Here is a 22,903-nt window from a genome sequence, read left to right on the forward strand (position 1 = left end):
TTATGCTATAAAATATTAGATATTTATGGATATCTATAACTGAGAAATGAAATAATCACAGAAAAATTATACTTACTTAGGAATACAACCACACACAGTATACACTTTGTCTAATACTTAGAACCCCTTTGGATATCGGGGTAAAGATAATACTATACAAGACAATACAGAAGTGAAAGTTAACTACAGTTATAACCAATTATTGGAAGACTTCCCAGACCTTTTAATTAATATGAAACTTTTTTCTTTTTTTAACTTTGCCAACTTTCTGATAGAATTTCTAGTGACTTCAATAAAATGGCCCAGAAGTAGTTGTAAATTTTTTTTTAATTTAAAAGGGAAGAATTAAAGCAAAGAGAGTAATAGCTCAATTAACATGAAATAGAAACCCATACTCAGTCTACTGACTACATTATAATAATAAAATCATGAAATCCAATTAATTTTTACTTTAGTATATTCTAATTGTCCTATTTCATCTTGTCTCCCAGTGGAGACAAGTCTTGGTTTTATTTCCCTGCTGTGTGTTAAACATTACTTCATATTTAGGGAGGTGGAAGAGAAGGAGAGCTATTGTACTTTGCCCTTGAAAAGAAGCATAAAGACCTGCCAGTGTTTATGGCACCATTGGCCATGCAGACACACAGGGCCCTTTGCCAGTAGCTTAATATTTAAGGGGCCCTCATGAAACCACTTCCCACCCTGCTTGCTAAGATCTATTTCTTGTCTTACATGAAGTGAGACAACATCCAACTGTAAGCCTGCTTACAGAATGAACTTGCAGTTTCTCTCCAAGTTTGCTCAAGTGTCCCTACATCCTAATGTCCACTCCTGTAACTGGTTAAACACTGAGTCATTGGGCTTTTGTCTCACACACTTACGTGCTCACACACATAATGCATCACTCGTACCACATACACACATGTACGAGAGTAATTAATTTTTGCTGGCAGAGACAACATATTATGCACCATTGTGTTCCCAATTCTAGCATGATGCTTGGCACATAATAGGTTTTCAATAAGAATGTGTTCAATGAATTAATAAACATATGTATAAAATACATTGTTACTTTCCAGCAAAAGCTAGAGTAGGATTCAATGACTTGAGGCTCAATTTGTGCCCTTAAAAGATTATATGGTATTAAATTATTACATGATCAAATGAAGCCATTGCTTTGAACTTAAGCACACCCTAGGAGAGACAATTTTTACCTGATGACCTAAAAAAACTATGAGGATTCTAGCTACTTACATCACATTTGTTGTATCTACTAAACATGTACTGTAATTGTTAAACATAATTAATTATTTGGCTGAATATTTTAACAGTTTTATTGAGCTATAACTCAAATGACATATAACTTACCCATTTAAAGTATGCAATTCAGTGATTTTTTAATAGGTTCACAGAATTGTGCAACCATCACTACAATCAATTTTACAACATTTTATCACTCCAAAACAACAACAAAATTGTTTCAACCAGTAGTCACTCCCCATTCTCCTCCAACACGTCCCCGATCCCTATCCATGCTGCTGCCGTTGCTGCTGCTAAGTTGCTTCAGTCGTGTCCACTTCTGGGCGACCCCACAGACGGCAGCCCACCAGGCTCCTCCGCCCATGGGATTTTCTAGGCAAGAGTACTGGAGTGGGTCGCCATTGCCTTCTCCGGATCCCACAGGAAACCTCTAACCTACTTTCTATCTCTATCAATTTGCCTATTCTAAACATTTTATATAAATGCAATATGTGGTTTTTTGTGAATAGAGTCACTTAGCATGCTTAATGCTTCACCCGTGTTTTAGTATGTATCGGTACTTCATTTCTTTATACTGCCAAATGAAATAGTGTTTATGGACATACTGCATTTTGTTTTTCCCTTCACAGTTGATGGACATTTGGATTGTTTCTACTTTGGAGCTATTTTGAATGATATGGCTATTAAATTTGGTGTACAAGTTTTTGTGTGGACATATGTTTTTAATTGTTTTGAGTATATACCCAGGAGTGGAACTGCTGGGTCATTTGGTAACTCTGTGTTTAACTTTTGGAGGAACAGTAAAAGCGTTTGCCAAAGCAGCTATACCACTTGTGATCTTGTAAGCAGTTTGTGAGGATTCCATTTTCTCCACATCCTCACCACTCCTTGTCATTATCTGCCCTTTTGATGTGGCCTCCCTCTTGGGTATGAAGTGTTATCTTATTGTGATTTTGATTTGCACATCCCAGATGGCTAATGATGTTCAGCATCTTTTCTTGTCTGTATTAGTCATTTTTGTATCTTCTTTGGAGTAATATCTATCCACATCCTTTGATCATTTTAAAATTCAGTTAGTCGTCTTTTTATTATGGAGTTGTAAGTGTTCTTTACATTTTTTGGATACAAGTCCCTTATTAAATGTATGACTGCCAATACAGTTTTTCTCTATTCTGTGGGTGTTCTTGTCAAGTTCTTGGTGGTACCATTTGCAGCACAAAGGTTTTTAAATTTTGGTGAAGTCCTACTTTTTATTTTGTTGCTTATAGAAACAAGCTACCTGTGATTTGACATGGATGCACTGTATCTGTAGATCAATTAGAGGAACATTGCCATTTCAACAAAATTAAGTCTTCCAATCTATGAATATGAGATTATTTCCAGCATTCCAATGTTTTCCAATATTTTTATTGAGTTTCCTTCCCCATACCTAGTCAGACATAACCCAGGTCTATCGTACATTATGATAGTCAAAGGCACACTGTCTGTCTAGAGTCAGATAGGCTTGAGTTAAAATCCAGCCCTTCTACTGACTAGCTGTATAAATATGGACAAGGTATTTAACTTTTCTAAGCCTCTGTTTTCTCATCTATAAAGTGTAAATAATAATGTATATCATTTAGGATGCAAGAATTAATGATAAATATGTAAAACACTTTGCATAGTGCCTTGAATACAGGAAACAATTAATGTTAGCTATTTGTCTTAGTCTGTTTTGGCTGCTATAACAGAATACCACAGACTGGGAGGCTAGCAAAAAACCAGAAACTTATTTCTCTCAGTTCTGGAGCTAGAGCTGTGGTTTTAAGATCAGGGTGCTAGCACGGTCAGGTTCCTGTAAGACCTTTTTCGAATTGCAGATTACTTGCTGTGCCTTGTGGTGAAAGGGGCAAGGAAGTTTTCTCAAGCCTGTTATATGACAGCATCCATGTCTTTGAGCATAATGGCTCAATCCACATAACCTAATCACTGCCCAAAGACCTCACAGAAAAGTTTAAGATTGGGCATCAGGATTTCATCAGGGGCTTGGGGTATGGAAACACTTAGACCATGGCACTATTTTTTATTATAGCACTTAACACTTAATTGCTAAAAAATATAGTTTTTGATTTTAAAAAATTACCAGAGCCTTAACTTTCTCTAAGCTTGCTTCCTCATTCCTTTGGAATTCACTGACTTTATATCTTGTTTCCCTCAAATTTTCTGTGCCTTCCTTAAGGCTAATGAATCAATCTGATAAGAAGCTTAGGTTTACGTGCTAATAGTAAGGGCCAAAAGAAATAATTGGTCAACTAACTGGAACTACTACTCTTCTTTCCCAGGTAACCTGGTACATATTAACAATGACATTCAAGATTTAATAACTTTTATTATCCCCTACAGTCTAATCACACATAGAGTGATTTTTTAAAAATGTAAGTCAAATCATCTCACTCTCCTGTTCAAACTCTTCTGTAACATCCCATCCTCTCAGAGTAAAAGCCAAAGGCATTATAATAGTTCTGTAAGAACTGTAAGACTTATAAAGTGCTACGTGATCTGGTGCTTGGCTACTCTTTAATCTCATCTCTGACCACCACGCTTTGTCCTAGACTTTCCTCAAAGCTGCCAGGCACACTTCCCCACTAGAGTCTTGGCATCTGATAATTTTTTTTCTGTCTACAACTCTCTTCCCATAAATACTCACTTGGCTTCCTTCCTCAGCTCCTTCAGGGTCTTTGCTCAAATGACACCTTAGCAATGAGGCAGATATATAAAACAGCAAAATCCTGTGTCTTCTTCTCTTGCTTTATTTTTCTCCCTGACATTTATACCTACTTGATACACTATGTATTTACTTATTTGTTTCTTCCTCTAGAATGTAAGTTACACAGAGGCAGAAATTTTCATTTACCATCTGAGTCACCAGGAAAGCCCTGTTCTATGTAGAAGGATGGGTGTAAAGACTATATTTTTTATTGAAAAATGGATCTAATGGGCTTCCCTGGTGGTTCAGACAGTAAAGAATCTTCCTACAATGGGTTGGGAAGATCACTTGGAGAAGGGAATGGCTACCCACTCCAGTATTCTTGCCTGGAGAATTCCATGGACAGAGGAGCCTGGCTACAGTCCATGGGGTCACAAAGAGTTGGACTGAGCAACTAACACTTCCACTTTCACGGATCTAATGCTAGAATTACCAGAGTAGTCCTCCTGGTAATGAATTTAGATCATAGAAGATCATGCTTTTGACCACCATGGTTGACTATGTAGTTTGAGGGCATAGCAGCATGCCTGGGGATTGAACTACAATTCCCAGAATGCATCCTAAGAGGATTCTGGGAAGTGTGGCAGAAGCATGCTTTTGACAATCATGGTTAATTTTGGAGAGCTTAGCAAGCAGGCATGAGGATTGAACTACATTTCCCAGAGTGCATCTCAAGGAGCATTCTGGGAAGTGTGTCAAAGGCAGCAATCATTCTTTGAGGAAAGAGTCCAACTTCCCTGGAAGACTTGGAGTTCCCTGGTTGTTCGGATTCTTGAGGCCTAGGAAGGCACCCCTAAGAGAATTCAGAGTAAGTACAGTGGACGAGAAACATATTCAGATTCTAAGTGGAAGAAAGATTTTATGAAGAGACTGAACCAGAACTTGAAAAAAGCTCTCTGTCAGATTCTCTTCCTTCTTGCAGAAACCACAGTTATGCATCATAAATTATTGGAGCTATCAGATTAACTCCAGCTAATAATTTTCTGATACTTTTTTGGAGAGTCGTTTAAAAATGGAATTTGTTAACTTGTCTGCATTGTCTGAATTATTTTGAATTAAGGGAGGAACATTTATTTTTTAGAAAGCCAACCACATAGCTGGTCACTGAGAGCTTGAAATGGGTTTCCCAGTGGCTCCTCCATTCTCTATGTTTCCCATCCCACTGAGGTCCACAATCATCAAAAGTCAGACTCCCTGAAAAAGACTCTCTCAAACACTACTGAACCTGGCCTCTTCTTAGTAGAAGTAATCACAGAGATTAGAGGTGGACTTTTTTGTCATGCTATAGTGCTTTCTAAATGAATCTTTCATCTGTTAAGATGAACAGGATGAGAAGCATATATGAATCCTTTATTATAGGAGGTTCAGAGAAATTGTTCCGCTTAAGGGCCTTGCCTCATCATTATTTAATAGTTTTTAGTCAAAATAATATTAACTTTTATCTGTATCAGTCTTTTTAAAAAGTTACTTTTAAAAGTACTTTTTAAAAATTATACTTCTTAAAAACTTAAATAGTCCATGAATGTTGGAAGGTGCTTCCTCATGTATTTTTCATCAAAACATGACCTTTGGAGCCAGATAGCTCTGAGTTTTCATCTATTGCTTTCTAGACTGTATCTCAGATTGGTTAACCTCTCAAAGTTTTACCTTCCTCTCTTATAAAATGGAATAAATTCACTTTTTCATTCAGTATATTGTGTTTTTTCTGTGATAGGGACTATACTAGATGCTGTAGATAGGGAGATGCAGTCCCAGCCCTTAAGGATTTTATAGTCTATTAGAGCTGAGAATTAGGTATGTCAAAATCTGACATAGTAATAATACACTTTAGATCTCTTTTCTCCCTTTCCTTCCCCTGTGAAAAATGAGGCAGAAACCAAGCTCCCCAACAAGTTAGGTGACAACTCCAGGTCACAAATTCAGTCAGTGGGAGAGCCAGGAAAAAAGTTTGAGTCTCTCCAGTCCAAGTCTTACTGCCCTGTCCCTTTCTTGCTTTGGAGGAGACATGCATTTGCACTGTAAACAAAACAGAAGGCAGGCCTGAGCTTGTCATCTAAAGTAAAATAAGGGTGCTAATATTTTCTTCTAAGACTAATTGTGTGAATAGTGCATTTTTATCTCCAGTGCGTGATTTGGCATAAAGTATAATAATAGTTGCCAATTCAAACAAACTATCCTGTTCCTAATGGGGCAATTGAGCAACTGGATGTGTTTCATATGCAGCATATTTTCTAGCTGTAGACCACTATGTTTACCAAATGTGAGCCCTTGGGTCAATACATTTTGAATAATACATCACACCAAAGACCCCAAAAGTGGAAATCATAAACCATTTCAGAAAAGCAGTAGGAAAATTTTTCCTGCATTAGATTTATAAATAATATAGGGCCATCAGAAATTTTATTTTTATCCAAAAAGTAATTTCACATAGCTTCTTGACTGTTAAGAGTCTTTGTGTGTGTGTGCTGAGCTTCAGTTTGAATGACAATTTCCCGGAGAAAAGCAGTACACCAGTGGTTCCTACAATGCATTTCAGTGGTCATATTATGGAAAATGCTGTAAATATCCTATAATATTTTAAAAATTAGAATGGGCAAAAGTAGAGTAAAGGCACAATAAATAACTAAGCACAGGAAATCAAACTGACACTTTACAAAAGGGGAGCTAGTATTATTAAATCTGAAAACACTTTGAATCTCAATAGTGATCAATGAAATATAATATAAAAGTTCTTTTTTTTTTTTAACCAGATGCTATCAAACTTTGTAAGTGTAGCAATGTAGAACCATATGATTTTAAAACAAAGTTTGGCCCAGTAGTTCTATGTTGGAGACCTTACCTTAAAGAAGTAATCAGAAAATATCAGCACAGAGGTATTTAGTAGTTTTTTATTTCTGGTAATTTAAAATCAGAGCCACCTAATGTCTAAAATTAGGGGAATATATAGCAAGTAAGGATGGAAGTCTGCTTGGTGTAATACTACGCAGCCAAAAATAAATAGATAAAACTTACAGAAAAAGATGGAAACCTGCTTATGACATGTTTCATGAAAGCAAATTGAAAAAATGTTTACTGATTACAAATATGTAAAGGTCATATGTGCAAAAGACTAGTATATAAATTATATTAATGTGGTGATAATATGGGTGCTCTCACAATTCTGTTTTCTGTATGTCCTGTAATACAATTGTATTAATTTGCTAATTTAAATTATATATTTGAAAGAGGAAAATACAATTAAAGTTGAATTTAAAGGAAATAATTTTCTCTGTTTAAATAGTCTACACTGCTTTATAAAAAGGAGCCGTTTAGAAAAGGTATTAGACTTAATCTTTACTAGATTTATGACTATACCAATGAAGGTACAATTCTCAGTTAAATTATGTCTTCCTCTTGATTATCAATTCTTTTTAAAAACTACATGAGGAACTTTACTATGTCTTTTACCAGCTCTGAGATCATTAACTTATGAGTCAGCAGGCCATGTAAATCCACAGTAGGCTAAGGTGAATTTAGTAAGCATTACATTTAGGCAAAACATCAGGCAGCAAAGCACAGTGGGCCACACAGATTAGCCGGTAGTCATAACTACAAACAGCTCTTACAGTATCACCAGAGGAATTCAAAGAACTCACCGAAGAAATTCCCCATGACTCTCAGGGAATGTGATGGAGTGCTACTGGGAACAGTGGCCTGTAGAAAGCTTCACAGTGAAGTTAATCCTGGGAATGTACAAGAAATATGAACACATGGTTAAAAGACTCTTGTAAGTGCAGAAATGTAAAAAGTAAAAATTATGAGTACCCTTTTTAATCCCTATCTCCATATCACTCTCTCAAATTAGTCACCATTAATAGCTTGGCATGTGGATTTCTAGTCATTTTTAAAATAAAAAAATACATATCTAATTAATTCTACTGGCCTGTATATGTATATATCCTTTTCTTTACAAATTAATTAGATAATGCTAAACCAACCAACTACTCTTTGCTTTTCTTAATAATATATTCTGAATATCTTTCTCTGTTACTACATATGTTTTGTTGTACTGTTATCTTCTTATCTGTTTGTTTTTACAGCTCTGTTATTCCATTTTATCATAATTTTCAATTAACATCTTGTATGTATCCTTTTCTTCCTAGGATAAATTCTTAAAAGTGGAATTGCAGGGGAAGGGTGCTTACTGTTACCATTTAATAGATATTTCAAAATTTCCCTCTAAAAATATCATATCAATAACATTCTCAGAGTTGGACTTGAGATAGGAATATTAACTTTAAATTCATTTCCTCCAGGATATCACACCAGTCTTTGGGTTATTAAAATAGAGACTATACTTTTAATATTCTCCTGGAATACTTTGTAGCCCACATATCACAATCTGCCTTCTGTGAAAGCTATATATTTGCTTTCTCTCTCCTGCAAGAGTGCCTTGAGGGCAGGATTTTTATCCTGTACATTATTGTGTCCCCTCAGAAAGCTTGCATAAAGTCAGTACTCAATAAATATTTTGTTGAATGTTGCTTACTAAATATAGTTTACCCTTACATTATAGATTATAGGCAAAGCTGTCCAAGGATTAGTCATCAGTGATTCATAATTATGCAACTGAGAAGTAGGCCTAAATTTTAGACATTCCTTGGTGGTTTAGTGTCAAAACTTGCTTCCCTTGGGCACAGTTAAAAGGGTGTTCAGATAAATTTTAAAAATAAATAAATAAATAAAAGGGTGTTTGGTTATTTAACTATACTGATTTTCTTATTTCTTCTTTGACTTTTTTATTGCTAATGTGAACTGTAGTTTTCATGGAGAATAAAAGGCTTACTGATATACAGTTTAAAAGACGTCCCTTTCTGGAGAATAGATCCTTAAGATATAGAGTTATTTTTCCTCTCACAAAAAGACTAAAAAATAGGAAATATCTGAGATCCATGTGGGTTTGCATAGCTGCCTTTTGAAATATTTTCCTAATGCTTGTGATTTTATATTTTTCTTATCTACAGGATTCTTCTGCATTTTCAAAGGGACTTCATTTTTCACATATTCTGAGAAATTTGGCTACATTAGTCTGGAGACAATCCTAGGCTTACTTGGTCTATTAGTGTAATGCTACCTGCTGTAACCAACTTCAGAATTTCAGTGCCTTAATATAGTAGAAGCTTACGTCTTACTCTGGGGAGTCTTTGCTTGGTGGATGGCTTTTCTCCACGTAGTGATTCAGGGTGGAGAAGGCAATGGCACCCCATTTCAGTAATCTTGCCTGGAAAACCCCATGGGCAGAGGAGCCTGGTAGGCTGCAGTCCATGGGGTCGCTAAGAGTCAGACACGAATGAAGTGGCTTAGTGACTTCACTTTCACTTTTCACTTTCATGCATTGGAGAGGGAAATGGCAACCCACTCCAGTGTTCTTGCCTGGAGAATCCCAGGGATGGGGGAACCTGGTGGGCTGCCGTCTTTGGGGTCGCACAGAGTTGGACACGACTGAAGTGACTTAGCAGCAGCAGCAGTGATTCAGGGATCCAGGCTCCTCCATTTAATGGCTCTGCCATTTTGAAGTCATCCAAGCAGATGGGGAAAAGATGGAGAAGGCAAACCCATACTTAAGTGTGCCAGCCTAGAAGAGATACACATCACTTTCAGTAACATTATACTGTTTAGACCTAATTTTAATACCATCAAATAGGAGGAGAGAAATGTGGGCGTTGGCTTGGCAACTACCACCCAGCAAGAATTCCACATTATGAAAGGAGGACCCCAGGATTTTTAGTGGACAGTTATCTGTTTCTCACAACCTGTTAGCTAGGCAGAACAGGTTTTAATTTTGTAGATAGGAAAGAGGTACTGAAAAGTTGGGATTTTCCAGGTGGCGCAGTGTTAAAGAATCTATCTGCCAATGTGGGAGACACAGGAGACTTGGGTTCAATTCCTGGGTCAGGAAGATCCCCTGGAGTAGGAAATGGCAACCCATTTCAGTATTCTTGCCTGGGAACTTCCATGGAGAGAGGAGCTTGGCGGGCTATAGTCCATGCTCTCAAAGAGTCAGACATGACTGAGCAACTGAGCACACACACTGAAAAGTTGACATCCCACAGCTAGTTAGCAGCAGAGATATAATTTAGAAGCCAGATCATGACTTCTATTCAGTGTATCTTTTCTTAATATTAAAAAGTGATCCTTTTCTGGCTTAAAGTATAACCCTCTTGGTGATTCATTACTTCAAATTGCATGCTCTTTTTTTTTTCTTTTAATTCCTTTTTCTCCTAAGGACCTGACAATGTCCCTGTATTGTGGAACTGCTTGCAGAAGAAAAATTTTTTGGTGCTATAGGCTGCTGTCAACCTATGTCACTAAGACACGGTGAGTTTTGACCAAACTGAGCTCTGATTTTTCTATCTTTGGTCCATTAAAATTATAAAATATACATATCTCAAAATTCTATATTGGGGCTTAAGGATGTATGATTAAGATTTACATGTAAAGATGTTCAATGCAAATTATATATAATTAGAGAATTTCTAAATTTCCAATAATATCTAAAGTGTCTGACATACTTAAATATAAGTTCTTTTTTTAAGGTAATAATATAGTCTTTTCCACTATGGTACCTCTCATGCATAGAACCCTAGTATCTAGCACATAGTAGGCACTGAAATATTGTTGAATGGATGAATGAACAGTAAGGGACAAATTAAATTATGATACAGCTGTTATGATGGAATTAAAACTTTACTGAATAATAGTTCATTAATGTTGCTGAAAATAAGGTAGGTAACTCCATTCCCTGCATACTACACTTCCCAAACTCCTTCCCCCAGGAACAAACCTCAGTGAGAGGCAGTCTGGAAAAAAGTATCTACACCAGTACAGGAGGATGAAAAAGGACTTCTTTGTCATCAGTCTGAGCAAATGTAAAATCTGTGAATTTGAAATCACTAGCCTGCTGTCATACAATTTTGGGGTATAAATTTGCACCGTCTATGTGGTGTAGTTCCAAATCCCCAACCTATGAAAAGAATTTAAGTAGCATTTGTAGACCTGCAAAAGCAAATGTAAAACCCCTCTGGAGGGACACACTCACAACCAGAGCTTTTCATGTTGAAAGCTCTCCCATACATGAGCGCCCAGTCCAGAATTTAAAAGCACACAACCAAAATAAATAAATAAATAAAAAATAAAAGCACACAACCATGTAAAATCTTATACGAGCAAGAGTGAGAAAACAAAATTGCAATACTTGTTCTAGATATTGACATTTGAGTTATTTGCAGTTCTCAGGCTGAGACCCTGAGAATAATAATAGAATTACTGAATATTCAATCCCGGGTTTCGGCACCAAAAGAAAAAAAAAAAAAAAAGAATTACTGAATAGTCTAAAAACACGAGTGTTAAGGTGATTAAATATATTGAAAATGAATAATAATAATAAAAATAAAATTTTGTCAGTGAAGAATATGGTGTGAAAATGTTAATGTTTAAGAAAAAAAGCCTACAAATTAGTAGATGGAGTCTAAAAGTATTTATTGTACAATTTATTGTATATGTATAAATGGATAATATTAATACATAGTTTGGAGAATTCCAAGGGATAAACAGTGATCATCTCTGAGTGGTGAGATTCTCAATGATTTCCCTTTTTTAAAAAAATTGGTAACTGCATATTCTAATTTCAGTAGGATGACTATTTGTCAACTTTTATAACAAGAAAACAACAGTTGAAGTTTGTTAATCTTAGTGTGTTGTGGTTTCCATACTATTATACTTAAAAGGAGAAAATGCATTTTTAAGTGACTGATTATTGAGGCATAGTTGATTTATTATATGCTTCAGGTGTATAACACAATAATTCAAAATGTTTATAGATTAAATTCCATTTAAAGTTATTATAAAATGTTGGCTATATTCCCTGTGCTGTACAATATATCCTTATAGCTTATTTTTTATTGAAATACAGTTACTTTACAATGTTTCAGGTGTACAACAAGAAAATGCATTTCTAAAAAACGTGTTCCAATCAAGAAGAATATAAGTTTTTGGATCTGAGTCCCAGGTGCAACGAGACCCTGGGTTTAAGACCTTAACCTGGTTATTTTTGTAGATGTTTTGCTTTTTATGGTCATTAGGGCAAAGCATGGGTTGTACAACTCTTACTGCTTTTTTACAAAGGCACCAGTGTATGTTCTGTTGTTTATATTAATATTTGGTAATGTCTGAGTGCACCTGTCTCTCCTTTGACATACACTGAGTCTTTGTCCCAGGAGATTACAGTCACTCACAATAACTATAAAAATATCTTGAGTATTAAAATCTCAGGTTCCTTTTGTCTTCTGTTTACAAAGAGCTCATTGCAATCGCTTTTATCATACAGTCAAAAATAGGTTTCTAAAGATACCACCGGGCCCTGTTTATCATTTTGCTTTGTAGTTTCACGTGGAGCTAATGCTACTGATGTTACAAAAGCTCCCAGATTCCACAGAAAATATCTGTAAACTGTATTTCCCACTTTAAGCGACAAAATGTACTGTATACCTGAGAGTCTGTTTTAGGGATTTCAACAGTCAAAATCATTATGCTGGGAGTTCCCTGCTGGCTGAGTGGTTAGGCTCATGGGCTTATGCTGCTGTGGCCCAGGGTCAATCCCTGGCCGGGGAACTGACATCCTGCAAGCCATATGGCAGAGCCAAACAAACAAAAACAAAACAAAAATCATTATCCCTAAGGCCCCAGAAGGGGAGTCCACATTCAGCCCTCCCCAAACCACACAGACTTTGCCTGATTCCTGAGGCTCTTGAAAGGGTAGACTCAGGCCATCTTTAATGAAGGTATAGCACTTGCTCCATTCCTTTTCTTTTTTTTGAGAAACTAATTATAGGATGCTCTTTTTTCTACAGTTTAATTCTGGCTACTGAAAATATTACTTATTAAATAAATGTCAAATATGGCTTCACTTTCATCAGTGGTCCCTTTAGTAGAGATAAGGAGCTAATGGCATCCACTTGGGAGAATAGATGCTTGAAATAAGACTGCATTTAAGATAAATATTTTATTTTATCATCCCTAGGTTGAAAAGGGGTTTCTGAAGGTATATGTTTGCTCCTTGTCTGCAATAATAAAGTCTGCTCCCATCGCGAGCTTGATGTTTTATCACTGTACTTACTTTCCTTTCCCTCCATGGCATGTAAATTCTTGCCTCACAGCATATTGGCAGAGTACATTGAGGTTCAATTCAGTAAATATTTATTACTGTTGAAGTTCAAGTCAAATATTTATTGAATTGAGCCATTCAATATGCTAATTACTCAAGATCCATAACTAAAACAGACCCTGCCTGCCCTTAAGAAGATTTCAATCTTAGAGGAGACAGATAGATTAATAAATAGAACCATGTAAGTGCAGTCACAGAAGTATGGGTAAGGTATACAGTAGGACAGAGGGAATGATCTCCCAGAGTCATATCCTTTTTTAAAGCAATGTAGGATATAAATAAATAAAAAGAAATAACTGTGGTGGGAGAGCAATGCAGGGACATAATTCTCAAAGATGAATGTTGTACAGGAAACCACGTATAGTTTTGTAATGGTTTGATTATTTCCAAAACACAGGTATTTATGTGAACTGAAAGAAGATGATGATGCATGTAAAAAAGCCCAGCAGACAGGAGCATTTTACCTCTTTCATAACTTGGCTCCTTTGCTTCAGAAATCAGAACATCAATACCTGGCCCCCCAGCATAGCCTATTAGGTAAGCCCAAAGTAGACCAGCCTGTGGCCACTGAACAGAATTCAGTCCATGTTAAATCGCTGAGAAGAATCCTCCAACTTTGGAGTTCAGGTTTTTTCCAAATGCTTTGGCCAATTAATCATTTAGTATATACACGGAATTGCCCAGTTGGATATTTTCTGGTGATGGAATGGGCCTCCCAGTTGCTCAGTGGTCAAGAACCTGCCTACCAATGTAGGATATACAAGTTCGGTCCCTGGGTCAGAAAGATCCCCTGGAGGAGGGCATGGCAACCCACTTCAGTATTCTTGCCTGGAGAATCCCATGGCCAGAGGAGCCTCGCGGGCTACAGTCCATAGGGTCACGAAGAGTCAGACATGACTGAAGAGACTTAGCATGTGCGCACAAACTGTTTAAGATGTGCATCATGACTTAATTTCTCCTTAGAAGGGTCAAAGCTAAACGTGAATTAACTTGCTTTGAGATATAATAAGTTTTACATAAATATATAATTTACATATAATTACATATTATATAATTATTGATATATTAATAAGTACATATCATATAATGTGCTTTTAAGGTATATAACTAGAGATATCTAAGCCTTTAGGAATTGGCATTCAAGATGCTACCTTTCAGTTTTACATGATGTCACTACATGTCGTCGTTTCGTCGCTGAGTTTTGGCCAACTCTTTTGCAACCCCATGGATTGTAGCTCACCAGGCTCCTGTGTCCGCAGGATTTGCCAGGCAAGAATACTGGAGTGGGTTGCCGTTTCATTCTCCAGGGGATCTTCCCGATCCAGGGATCAAACCCGCATCGCCTACATTGCAGGCAGGTTCTTTACCACTTGTACCACCTGGGAAGCCCTGTGTCACGATATGCCAACTTCTAAACACATTGCCAGGGCCGGATTATGCACTGCATATGTTGGAATACTTTGCTAGTTTCTGGCAGTACATAAGTATATGAGGATGTTTATCAGAAGGTACTAAACATTATTTGGAGATTAGCAATGCAATCTTGTATTATGAACAAATAAATATGAATCCTTCATGCACAGAACAGATTTTATCCCAATATAGCACTTGTCTTTACAGACCAGGATCTCAGATGAGGAGTCTACCCTGGCCCATAAAAGCAGCATAATCTGGAGATGAAATTGTAGAACTGCTTTGGTCTACCATTTTAAGTATGACACTTTTTTTTTTCAGTGCTTTAGTAAGTTAACTATGATGTGTCTTTAAAACTAGGGGATATGCCCCTTTCATGATATAATCATAGAGTAATACAGGATTACACAGAAAGAATTCCTTTAAATTCTTCAGATTGCTGATGGAGGCCAACGGAGGTTAAGTGAGTAGGTCATAATTACACAGCTAATTAGCATGCAGGCAGTGGCTGGGAGCCAGGTGTGCCTACTTCAAGTTGAAGTAGATGGTTTCTAATAAGTCTAGTATGGCTCCTGTGGCTTAATTAAAACCCTGTGTTTTTTTTTCCCCCTTTCTCCTTTTGTATTTCTTAGAGTTGGAAAGGCTCCTGAGTAAGTTTGGACAAGACTCACAAATACTAGAAGATTCCGTGCTAATTGGATGCTCAGAAGAGCAAGAAGCATGGTTTGCTCTGGATCTAGGTCTAAATAGCTCTTCTTCCATAAATGGTACATAACATTATTCCTAATGGACACTTCCCAGTGGTTCTTAGGCTTTGGGACTCCACATGATAAAATTTCAAAGAACATGTTAAGAATACAAAACAACCTCAGTTTTTAAGTTGTTGTTCAGTCGCTAAGTCGTGTCTGACTCTTTGCGACTCTCCTGTGACTGCAACACGCCAGGCTTCCCTGTCCTTCACTGTATCCGGGAGTTTGCTCAGACTCATGTCCACTGAGTCGGTGAAGCCATCCAATCATAAGCACTTAAGTAAGAACATTAAAAAATACTACCATCTACTATCATCATTACATAAAGGATATTTTTTAATGCTTTCTTTCTCAACTCTATGGTGGTACACAGATGTTTATGATATTATTCTGTCTACCTTCATGTATTTTATATATCTTAAGAAGAAAGAAATGTTTTAAAATTCATGACATTATTATTTGTCTTATCAATATAGGTGAATAAACACATTACCCTGGAGTAGCTCTGAGTCTTCAGACTTGCATTTGCGAACTGGTTTACTAGAGCTTGTGGCCCTTATCAAGCCTTCTGTCTCCATTTTAGGGCATCAGCTGTGAATACAATGATGCTGGAATGAGGTTTAGATAGGGGCTCAAAGGTCCATTTTCATCTTTTTTCCAGGGATAGTGTGTGGCTAGTGCAAATGTCCTTATTGCCGCAAAGAGGATCTTGGGAAACACTATGCTCTAATGTTTCCCAAATCTGCCTGAATATAAGAATCTCCTGGTGCTTGTTAAAAAAAAAAAAAAAAAGATTTCTGGGCCTCACTCATCTGCTATTCAGAATCTCCAGGTAGGGGCTTGAGAACTTGAATATTTTTTTATTCTTCCTAGTTGAGTGGCTAGTCGAGTGGCAAACTCATTAGGTGAGTTTGGGAAACACTCTTCTAACAAGATATACTAGAGAGGGTACCCGAGGTAAAGTCTGACGTTTGTTTCATTTCATTCTCTTTTCTAATATTTTAGCTTCCTTACAGAAAGCTGAAATAGAGACAGCCCTCCAGGGGTCTTTCATTAAGCTGACAAAGGCTCTCTTTGAGCTGAATGTGAAGGATGCCTCCTTGCTGTCCACGGTAAATTGATTTCTTGGTTCTGTAGGAAATTTAGTGAATTAGTGTATATGGGGGGAGAAGGCAATGGCACCCCACTCCAGTACTCTTGCCTGGAAAATCCCATGGACGGAGGAGCCTGGTAGGCTGCAGTCCATGGGGTCACTGAGGGTCGGACGTGACTGAGTGATTTCACTTTGACTTTTCACTTTCATGCCTTGGAGAAGGAAATGGCAACCCACTCCAGTGTTCTTGCCTGGAGAATCCCAGGGACAGGGGAGCCTGGTGGGCTGCTGTCTCTGGGGTCGCACAGAGTCGGACACGACTGAAGCGACGCAGCAGCAGCAGTGTATAAGGGAAAGATTTGATTTATTTTTTGCAGATCATAGACTTTGGAGAAAGGACACTGTGTTTCTTCTTCTTTTACCCTGTTTTTGTCAGTACCATTTTCTCCTAAGTGTGTATAGATCTATGGCACTATGATCTATAGGCCTTATAAACATTTTTAATGACCCACAGCATGACATACATATGGTGAGAAGTTACTCTACACTGCCCTAATGACTTTTTCTCCACCTTTGGATTTCACTTGCCGAAATGGCTTTTGACTGTCCATTTAATTGGGCTTCCCAGGTGGCACTAGTGATAAAGAGCCCAGCTACTCATGCAGGAGAATGAGAGACTCAGGCTCGGTCCCTGGGTCAGGAAGATTCCCCTGGCAGAGGGCATGGCAACCCACTCAAATTGCCTGGAGAATCCCATGAACAGAGGAGCCTGGCAGGCTATGGTCCCTAGGGTTGCAAAGAGACAGACACGTCGGCAGTGACTTAGCATAGCACAGTACAGCACAGTGGATTAATACTGTTGTGTCAGTTTCAGTAGTACAACAAAGGGATTCAGACATATATATATACACATATCTATTCTTTTTCAAATTCTTTTCCCAGTTCAGTTGTTATATAATATTGGATTGTCCGTTTAAGTTAAAGAGCTATCTCTAAACATTTTTTATTTGCAAAAAAATTCCAGACTTTTTGGGGAGTACATATTGAGGTGTTTTGTTGCTGTTGTTGTTCAGTCACTCAGTCGTGTCCAACTCTTTGCGACCCCATGGACTGTAGCCCGCCTGGCTCTTCTGTCCATTCTTCTCAGAATCATGTAATTCTCCAGGTAAGAATACTGGAGTTGGTTGCCATTTAATTATATAGGAAATGTTTTCTTTTTAAGCTGTGTAATAAGTACACGGGTGTTTATTCTGACACTTTAAAAAAATAATTCATAATACATTTAAAATATGCTTTTTTTAAAAAAAATTCATACTTAAAATGATAGAGGAATATGTTCAGAGAATTTCCTTTATTTTAAAGTTCAAATAATTAATAACCATTTAAAGTAGGTGAGCTGGAAAGGGAATGGCAGTCCCTTTGAGTTGCTCTAAATATTAGCCCCAGCACCATTACAGATGAGACCCACATTCCCTCCAAACGGTACCAAGTCCATCTTTGTATTCCTAGGCGCAGGCTCTTCTCCGTTGGCATGATGCTCATCAGTTCTGCAGCAGAAGTGGGCAGCCCACCAAGAAGAATGTGTCTGGCAGCAAGCGTGTGTGCCCTTCCAATAACATCATCTATTATCCACAGGTAAGCCTTGCTTTAAAAGGACAATAATCCGGCCAAAAGGCTTTCCTTAGTTACCCATTACGTGGTTTCATTAACGGGCCCTAAAGCCCTGCTAAGTTTCCGTCCCCTTTCCCTAGGTGGCACCTGTGGTAATCACTCTGGTGTCGGATGGAACTCGATGCCTGCTTGTCCGCCAGAGTTCCTTTCCCAAGGGAATGTATTCTGCCTTGGCAGGTTTTTGTGATATAGGTAAGGAATTTAGGCATATACAGATAACACTGAAGGAAATGAAAGCTTATCAATTATATATATATATATATATATATATATATATATGTATATTTTTTTTTTGGCTGCACTGGGTCTCCGTTGCTGTACTCCGGCTTTTTCTAGTTGTGGTGGACGGGCTTCTCATTGAGGTGGCTTCTCTTGTTGCAGAACAGGACTCTAGGCCACACGGGCTCAGCAGTTGTGGCGGGTGGGCTCGGGAGTTGCAGCTTGCAGGCTCGAGAGCCCGGGCTTAGTAGTTGTGGCACTTAGTTGCCCCGCAGCGTGTCGAATCTTCTCAAACCAGGGACTGAACCTGTGTCCCCTGCATTGGCAGATGGATTCTCAACCACTGGACCACCAGGAATGTTCAATAGTTACGTATTTTCTTATTGCCAGAGTACTTGGAATCTCAAGCACATTTTCTGTTATATCAAGGAAACTACCTTCTGGCACTATAATTTTCCAATATTTTATAGGCAAATTTTCAAATATAAGCATAATTGGAAGATTTATACTGTCAACACCCATATACTCACCACCTAAATTTGATAATTACTATGCTTATTTTATCACAAATCTGTTCATTCTTCCATCCATCCATTAATCCATTTTATTTTCTGATGCATAGATTGCAGACATTAATATACTTCCTCCTAAATATTTCAGCATACATATTAATATTCTATTAACTTAAATTTAATATTTATTTACAGGCTGTTTTTTTTCTCAGCCCATTGCAGTAAAATCGGCAAATGCTGATATGTGGCATTTGAATTTTATTAAAAAGCTGAGGACAGCAGTAGCCTTTCGGACTCTTATTTTGTGTAACGAACATAGCAGGTTCAAGAACTGGCAGTTCGATACCCAACTCCAGATTTGATTCCTAGTGTAAAGACTCAGAGATTTAGGCCTTTCCCAAGAGTATTTCCTTGACTTTGAAGTCATTTTTATGCTCCTTTTGAAAATGGGCATCTGCATCACCCTTCCTGATACAGGGCTATCCTGAATTAATCTGAGTACTTATAGGTGAAAGTCTGGAAGAGACTGTCCGGAGAGAAATTGCAGAAGAGGTGGGATTGGAGGTGGACAGACTGCATTACTCTGCATCCCAGCATTGGCCCTTTCCTAACAGCACACTCATGATTGCTTGTCATGCAACCGTGAAACCAGGGCAGACAGAGGTAAGTTCTGGTGCTCTCCTTACGACATATCCTTTGCCTCATCCAAGCTGGCCCAGTTACCCACTAAGCACCTGCCTTGTCCAGCACTGTCTAGATTATACAAAGATGTGTAAAATAGGATTTATGCCTTTAAGGAATTTACAATCTTATAAGCAAATTCATCATAAAAATTAGGAATGTCAACATGAGCACCATTCTTCCTTGTATATATATCTCAATCATGAGACAACTTACCTTTCGTCATCAGGAAATTAACAATGTTTTACACTGAGTAGGCACACAATAAATATATAAAAGTTAAATGACTAATTTCAGAATTGGTCTTATAGTTCAAGTCAGTCAGGATGTTGGGGACTAATAATATAAAATCACAGGAACTTCTGACTGAAAGGGACTTAGATGTTGTCTTATCCAACCTCATCTTGCTCTTTCATAAGTCTTAACAGATTGTGTTGTGTTCCCTCTTTGCTGAATTCTGCCTATTGTGTCCTTTGGTTTCTATACAATAATATCTAACCTATCTCAGTTTCTGTAATAAACTGTGGATGCAGTTTGCATTATTTTGCTTCCTGCAAGGAGGATACTGTGCTTTTGACTATCATTAACACTTACCTTTTAAAGAAGAGTAACACTTTTATGTTTCCTTTTTAGTTATATAATCATTTAGGCACAAAAGGAAACAGTATTATTCATAACTTACATTCAGTGTTAACCACTTTTTTTTTTGGCTGCACTGCATGGCTCGCAGGATCTTAGTTTCCCGACCAAGGATTGAACTGGGGACACGACAGTGAAAGCACAAAGTCCTAACCACTAGACTGTTAGGAAACCCCCAACCCACTCTTAATACTTTGCTATTTGAACTTCCACGATTTTTTTTCATGCGTGTGTGTGTTTTAATATCTAAAAAATATACTTAACTCTCTTCCCTTAATTATGGTTATTTTGCTTCTGGACATTATCTAGAATCATCTCCCAGTGAATAAATCCAGATACCATCTTCTAAGATTGCTCAGTTCTGGAACATCTTCTCACCCTTGGCCATTGTACTCTAAGTAGCTTCTAACTTTATATCCTATTTTCCCTTATGCCTTTCAGCTCCAGGTGAACTTGAGAGAACTAGAAGCAGCTGCCTGGTTCAGTCGTGATGAGGTGGCCACAGTCCTGAGGAGAAACAACCCATCTAATCAACAACAGAGTGGGGCTGTCCCATTCTGGTTGCCCCCCAAGTTAGCCATTGCCCACCAACTGATAAAGGAGTGGGTGGAAAAACCGACCTGTTCTCCCCTGCCTGCTTAGCTCAGATCAGGCCACCTGAACAGATAACTCCCTCCTCACGATCTAAGAGGGGCACATCAGAGAACAACTGATGAACAGGAGGTGACAAAGCCCATCCCAGGCCAACCTCGCAAGGCAGAACAGATGGTGAGCCTACAGCAGGACACATCTGTCAGTGTTAACAGAGTTCCTAACCACAGGCAATCAAAAATGCCAAACCCAATCAGATAACAAAAGTCAAAGCAAAAGTTGAACAGTTTGGATCCAGGCCCGTGTTCACTCATTTGCTTCTCCGGAAGCAAACATCTTCTGGCATGTGGCTTATCAATGCTGGATTTACACTAACTGCCAAAATGTGCCTGGTATAGTTTCAGTTCAAATTTTATCTTAGTATTAAAAATATATGGCAGACCTCAACTCAGTTACTTTTTATGTTCACAGAATTTTAAAAAGTAGCACAACATTTTTGAATTTGCATAGAGGTAATTATTTTATATAGAGTAGTTAAATAAAAGTCGTATTTCCTTAAGTTCTTCATCCCAGGAAAGCAGGAATTAAGGTCTTCCTCAAGGTGCTCTGTAATAAATCAGATACAGTGATGTTCTGCTGAGGTAACTGCATGCCACTGGGGCTCAAGTGGGTAAGTCAATTTTTTGCTGTTACTTGCTCAGTTTGCGAGCCAGGGAAAAGAGTATCCCTTGCTATGCCTGTTTTCCTAAACTTAAAGTAACTTCAACAAAATGACCAGTGAAGATGAACCATTTCTTGCGTTTTACGGGATAAACTAAATTTAGGATTTCTCGTCATTCACATATGCCATTCTGTACCTTATCACAGGAGAAAAGCACTGATCTGGAGGAAATGAAATACATTTCTGGCCTCTGTTCAGATGTATTTTTCTATCTTATGAACTGAGGAAACTGTAGAAAGCGAGAATTGACGGTGGGAGGGAGGGAACTATTAGTGTGAAGTCTGTGTAATGACTAAAGCAGTGTTGGGAAGAAATGCTGTTAGAAGTCTGTTTGAGAAGAACAGCTGAGGCAAGAGTCGTATGTTCAGGTACTTTAGGCAACTAACTAGTGATTAAAGACACTAGTGCCAGAGACCCTAAGATGATTCACACACCCAAGTCCCACAGGACTAAGTAAAACAGACTCTAGAACTAGAGAGGATGAAGCCCTGAATTTCCTTTTGAGGCTGGGATCAATACTCTCACCACTGCCAGCACACCATCACTGCTTTGGGAAAATCAAACTGCTGTCATCGGGAAATGCTGAGGGATAATACGTGATGGGACTTGATTGTCCTGTTGAGATTGGCAGCTTGCCCTGACCTGGGCTGAACCCGGCACACAGAAGGGAAAAAACACTCTAGAAAGAGAGGTCCTGAGATTTCTTCATATCTTGCAGCTAGAAGAAAACAGTTCAGGGTCCGTGAGTAGTACCGCCTCCCAATGTTTTCTCTCTCTATGTGGGTGTGTTTGTGACCACATGTGTACATACCCCCAATCTGAAAATACTGATAGAAAGAGGAGTGTACAGAATTCCTGGTTATGAGTTTCTCAACTTACCACGAAGTAACTGTTTACTTTTGGATTAACGTGTTGTTTTGGAAAAGAAAAAATCAGAGTAGTTAATAGGAGGAGCTGCACATTGAACTTTGTTTCCCAGGAGTGACTGGAAAGAGTGCTTTGCTTCTTAGAATTCCAAGGATAACTGAGAGCAGAGGCAAAAGAGGGCAGGGTGGGCTGGGGTCCTAAAAAATGGCAGATAAATAAAAGAAACTTTGGTACAGGGCTTACCTGACTGGAGAATATTTTTGTGGCACTGAATCATGAAGGTGCTAAGAATAAAAAGAACCTGATGGGTCCTTGAAGAAGAATAGCAAAAACAGGTAGAACATTCAATTATTTGACACCAGAGGGAGACTGACTCAAGGTCGTTCCTGGTAACTGGAATAAAAAGCAGCTCATTCATTTCTTATGTTTGCCAGTCTACCTTCCTACCTCTACCCAGTATTTAATCCCGAATAAAGATAAACTTAATGTTCCAAACATAGAGTGTGTAAGTCTTATCTCAAGGGCTTGATTCTCTTTCT

The 22,903-nt window shown here is 38.0% G+C and overlaps 1 protein-coding gene across 2 annotated transcripts; it reads left to right on the forward strand.

Annotated features, from left to right (window-relative positions):
* Window positions 1-4,703: 4,703 nt before the first annotated feature.
* On the forward strand, window positions 4,704-22,859 carry NUDT13 (nudix hydrolase 13). 2 transcript variants are annotated; one of them, NM_001045905.2, is made up of 9 exons: window positions 4,724-4,814; window positions 10,272-10,363; window positions 13,606-13,745; window positions 15,254-15,388; window positions 16,376-16,482; window positions 17,973-18,098; window positions 18,215-18,326; window positions 19,374-19,528; window positions 20,627-21,405. In NM_001045905.2, exons 2-9 carry the CDS (start codon window positions 10,281-10,283, stop codon window positions 20,825-20,827), a joined length of 1,059 nt encoding a protein of 352 aa, NP_001039370.1. In that variant the 5' UTR covers window positions 4,724-4,814; window positions 10,272-10,280; the 3' UTR covers window positions 20,828-21,405. The 2 variants fall into 2 exon arrangements, with proteins under 2 accessions (XP_005226396.1, NP_001039370.1); XM_005226339.5 differs by lacking the exon at window positions 13,606-13,745 and having other exon boundaries at window positions 4,704-4,814; window positions 20,627-22,859.
* Window positions 22,860-22,903: the final 44 nt, after the last annotated feature.

This window comes from Bos taurus, chromosome 28, assembly GCF_002263795.3.
Source record: "Bos taurus isolate L1 Dominette 01449 registration number 42190680 breed Hereford chromosome 28, ARS-UCD2.0, whole genome shotgun sequence".
NCBI lineage: Eukaryota > Metazoa > Chordata > Mammalia > Artiodactyla > Bovidae > Bos > Bos taurus.

Excerpts from the sequence above, each read along its gene's own strand:
- NUDT13 (NM_001045905.2), top strand. The coding sequence starts at position 10,281 with ATGTCCCTGTATTGTGGAACTGCTTGCAGAAGAAAAATTTTTTGGTGC. Across the intron at positions 10,364-13,605 it reads ACCTATGTCACTAAGACACG|GTATTTATGTGAACTGAAAG; the intron begins GTGAGTTTTGAC and ends TCCAAAACACAG. Across the intron at positions 16,483-17,972 it reads ATGCCTCCTTGCTGTCCACG|GCGCAGGCTCTTCTCCGTTG; the intron begins GTAAATTGATTT and ends TTGTATTCCTAG.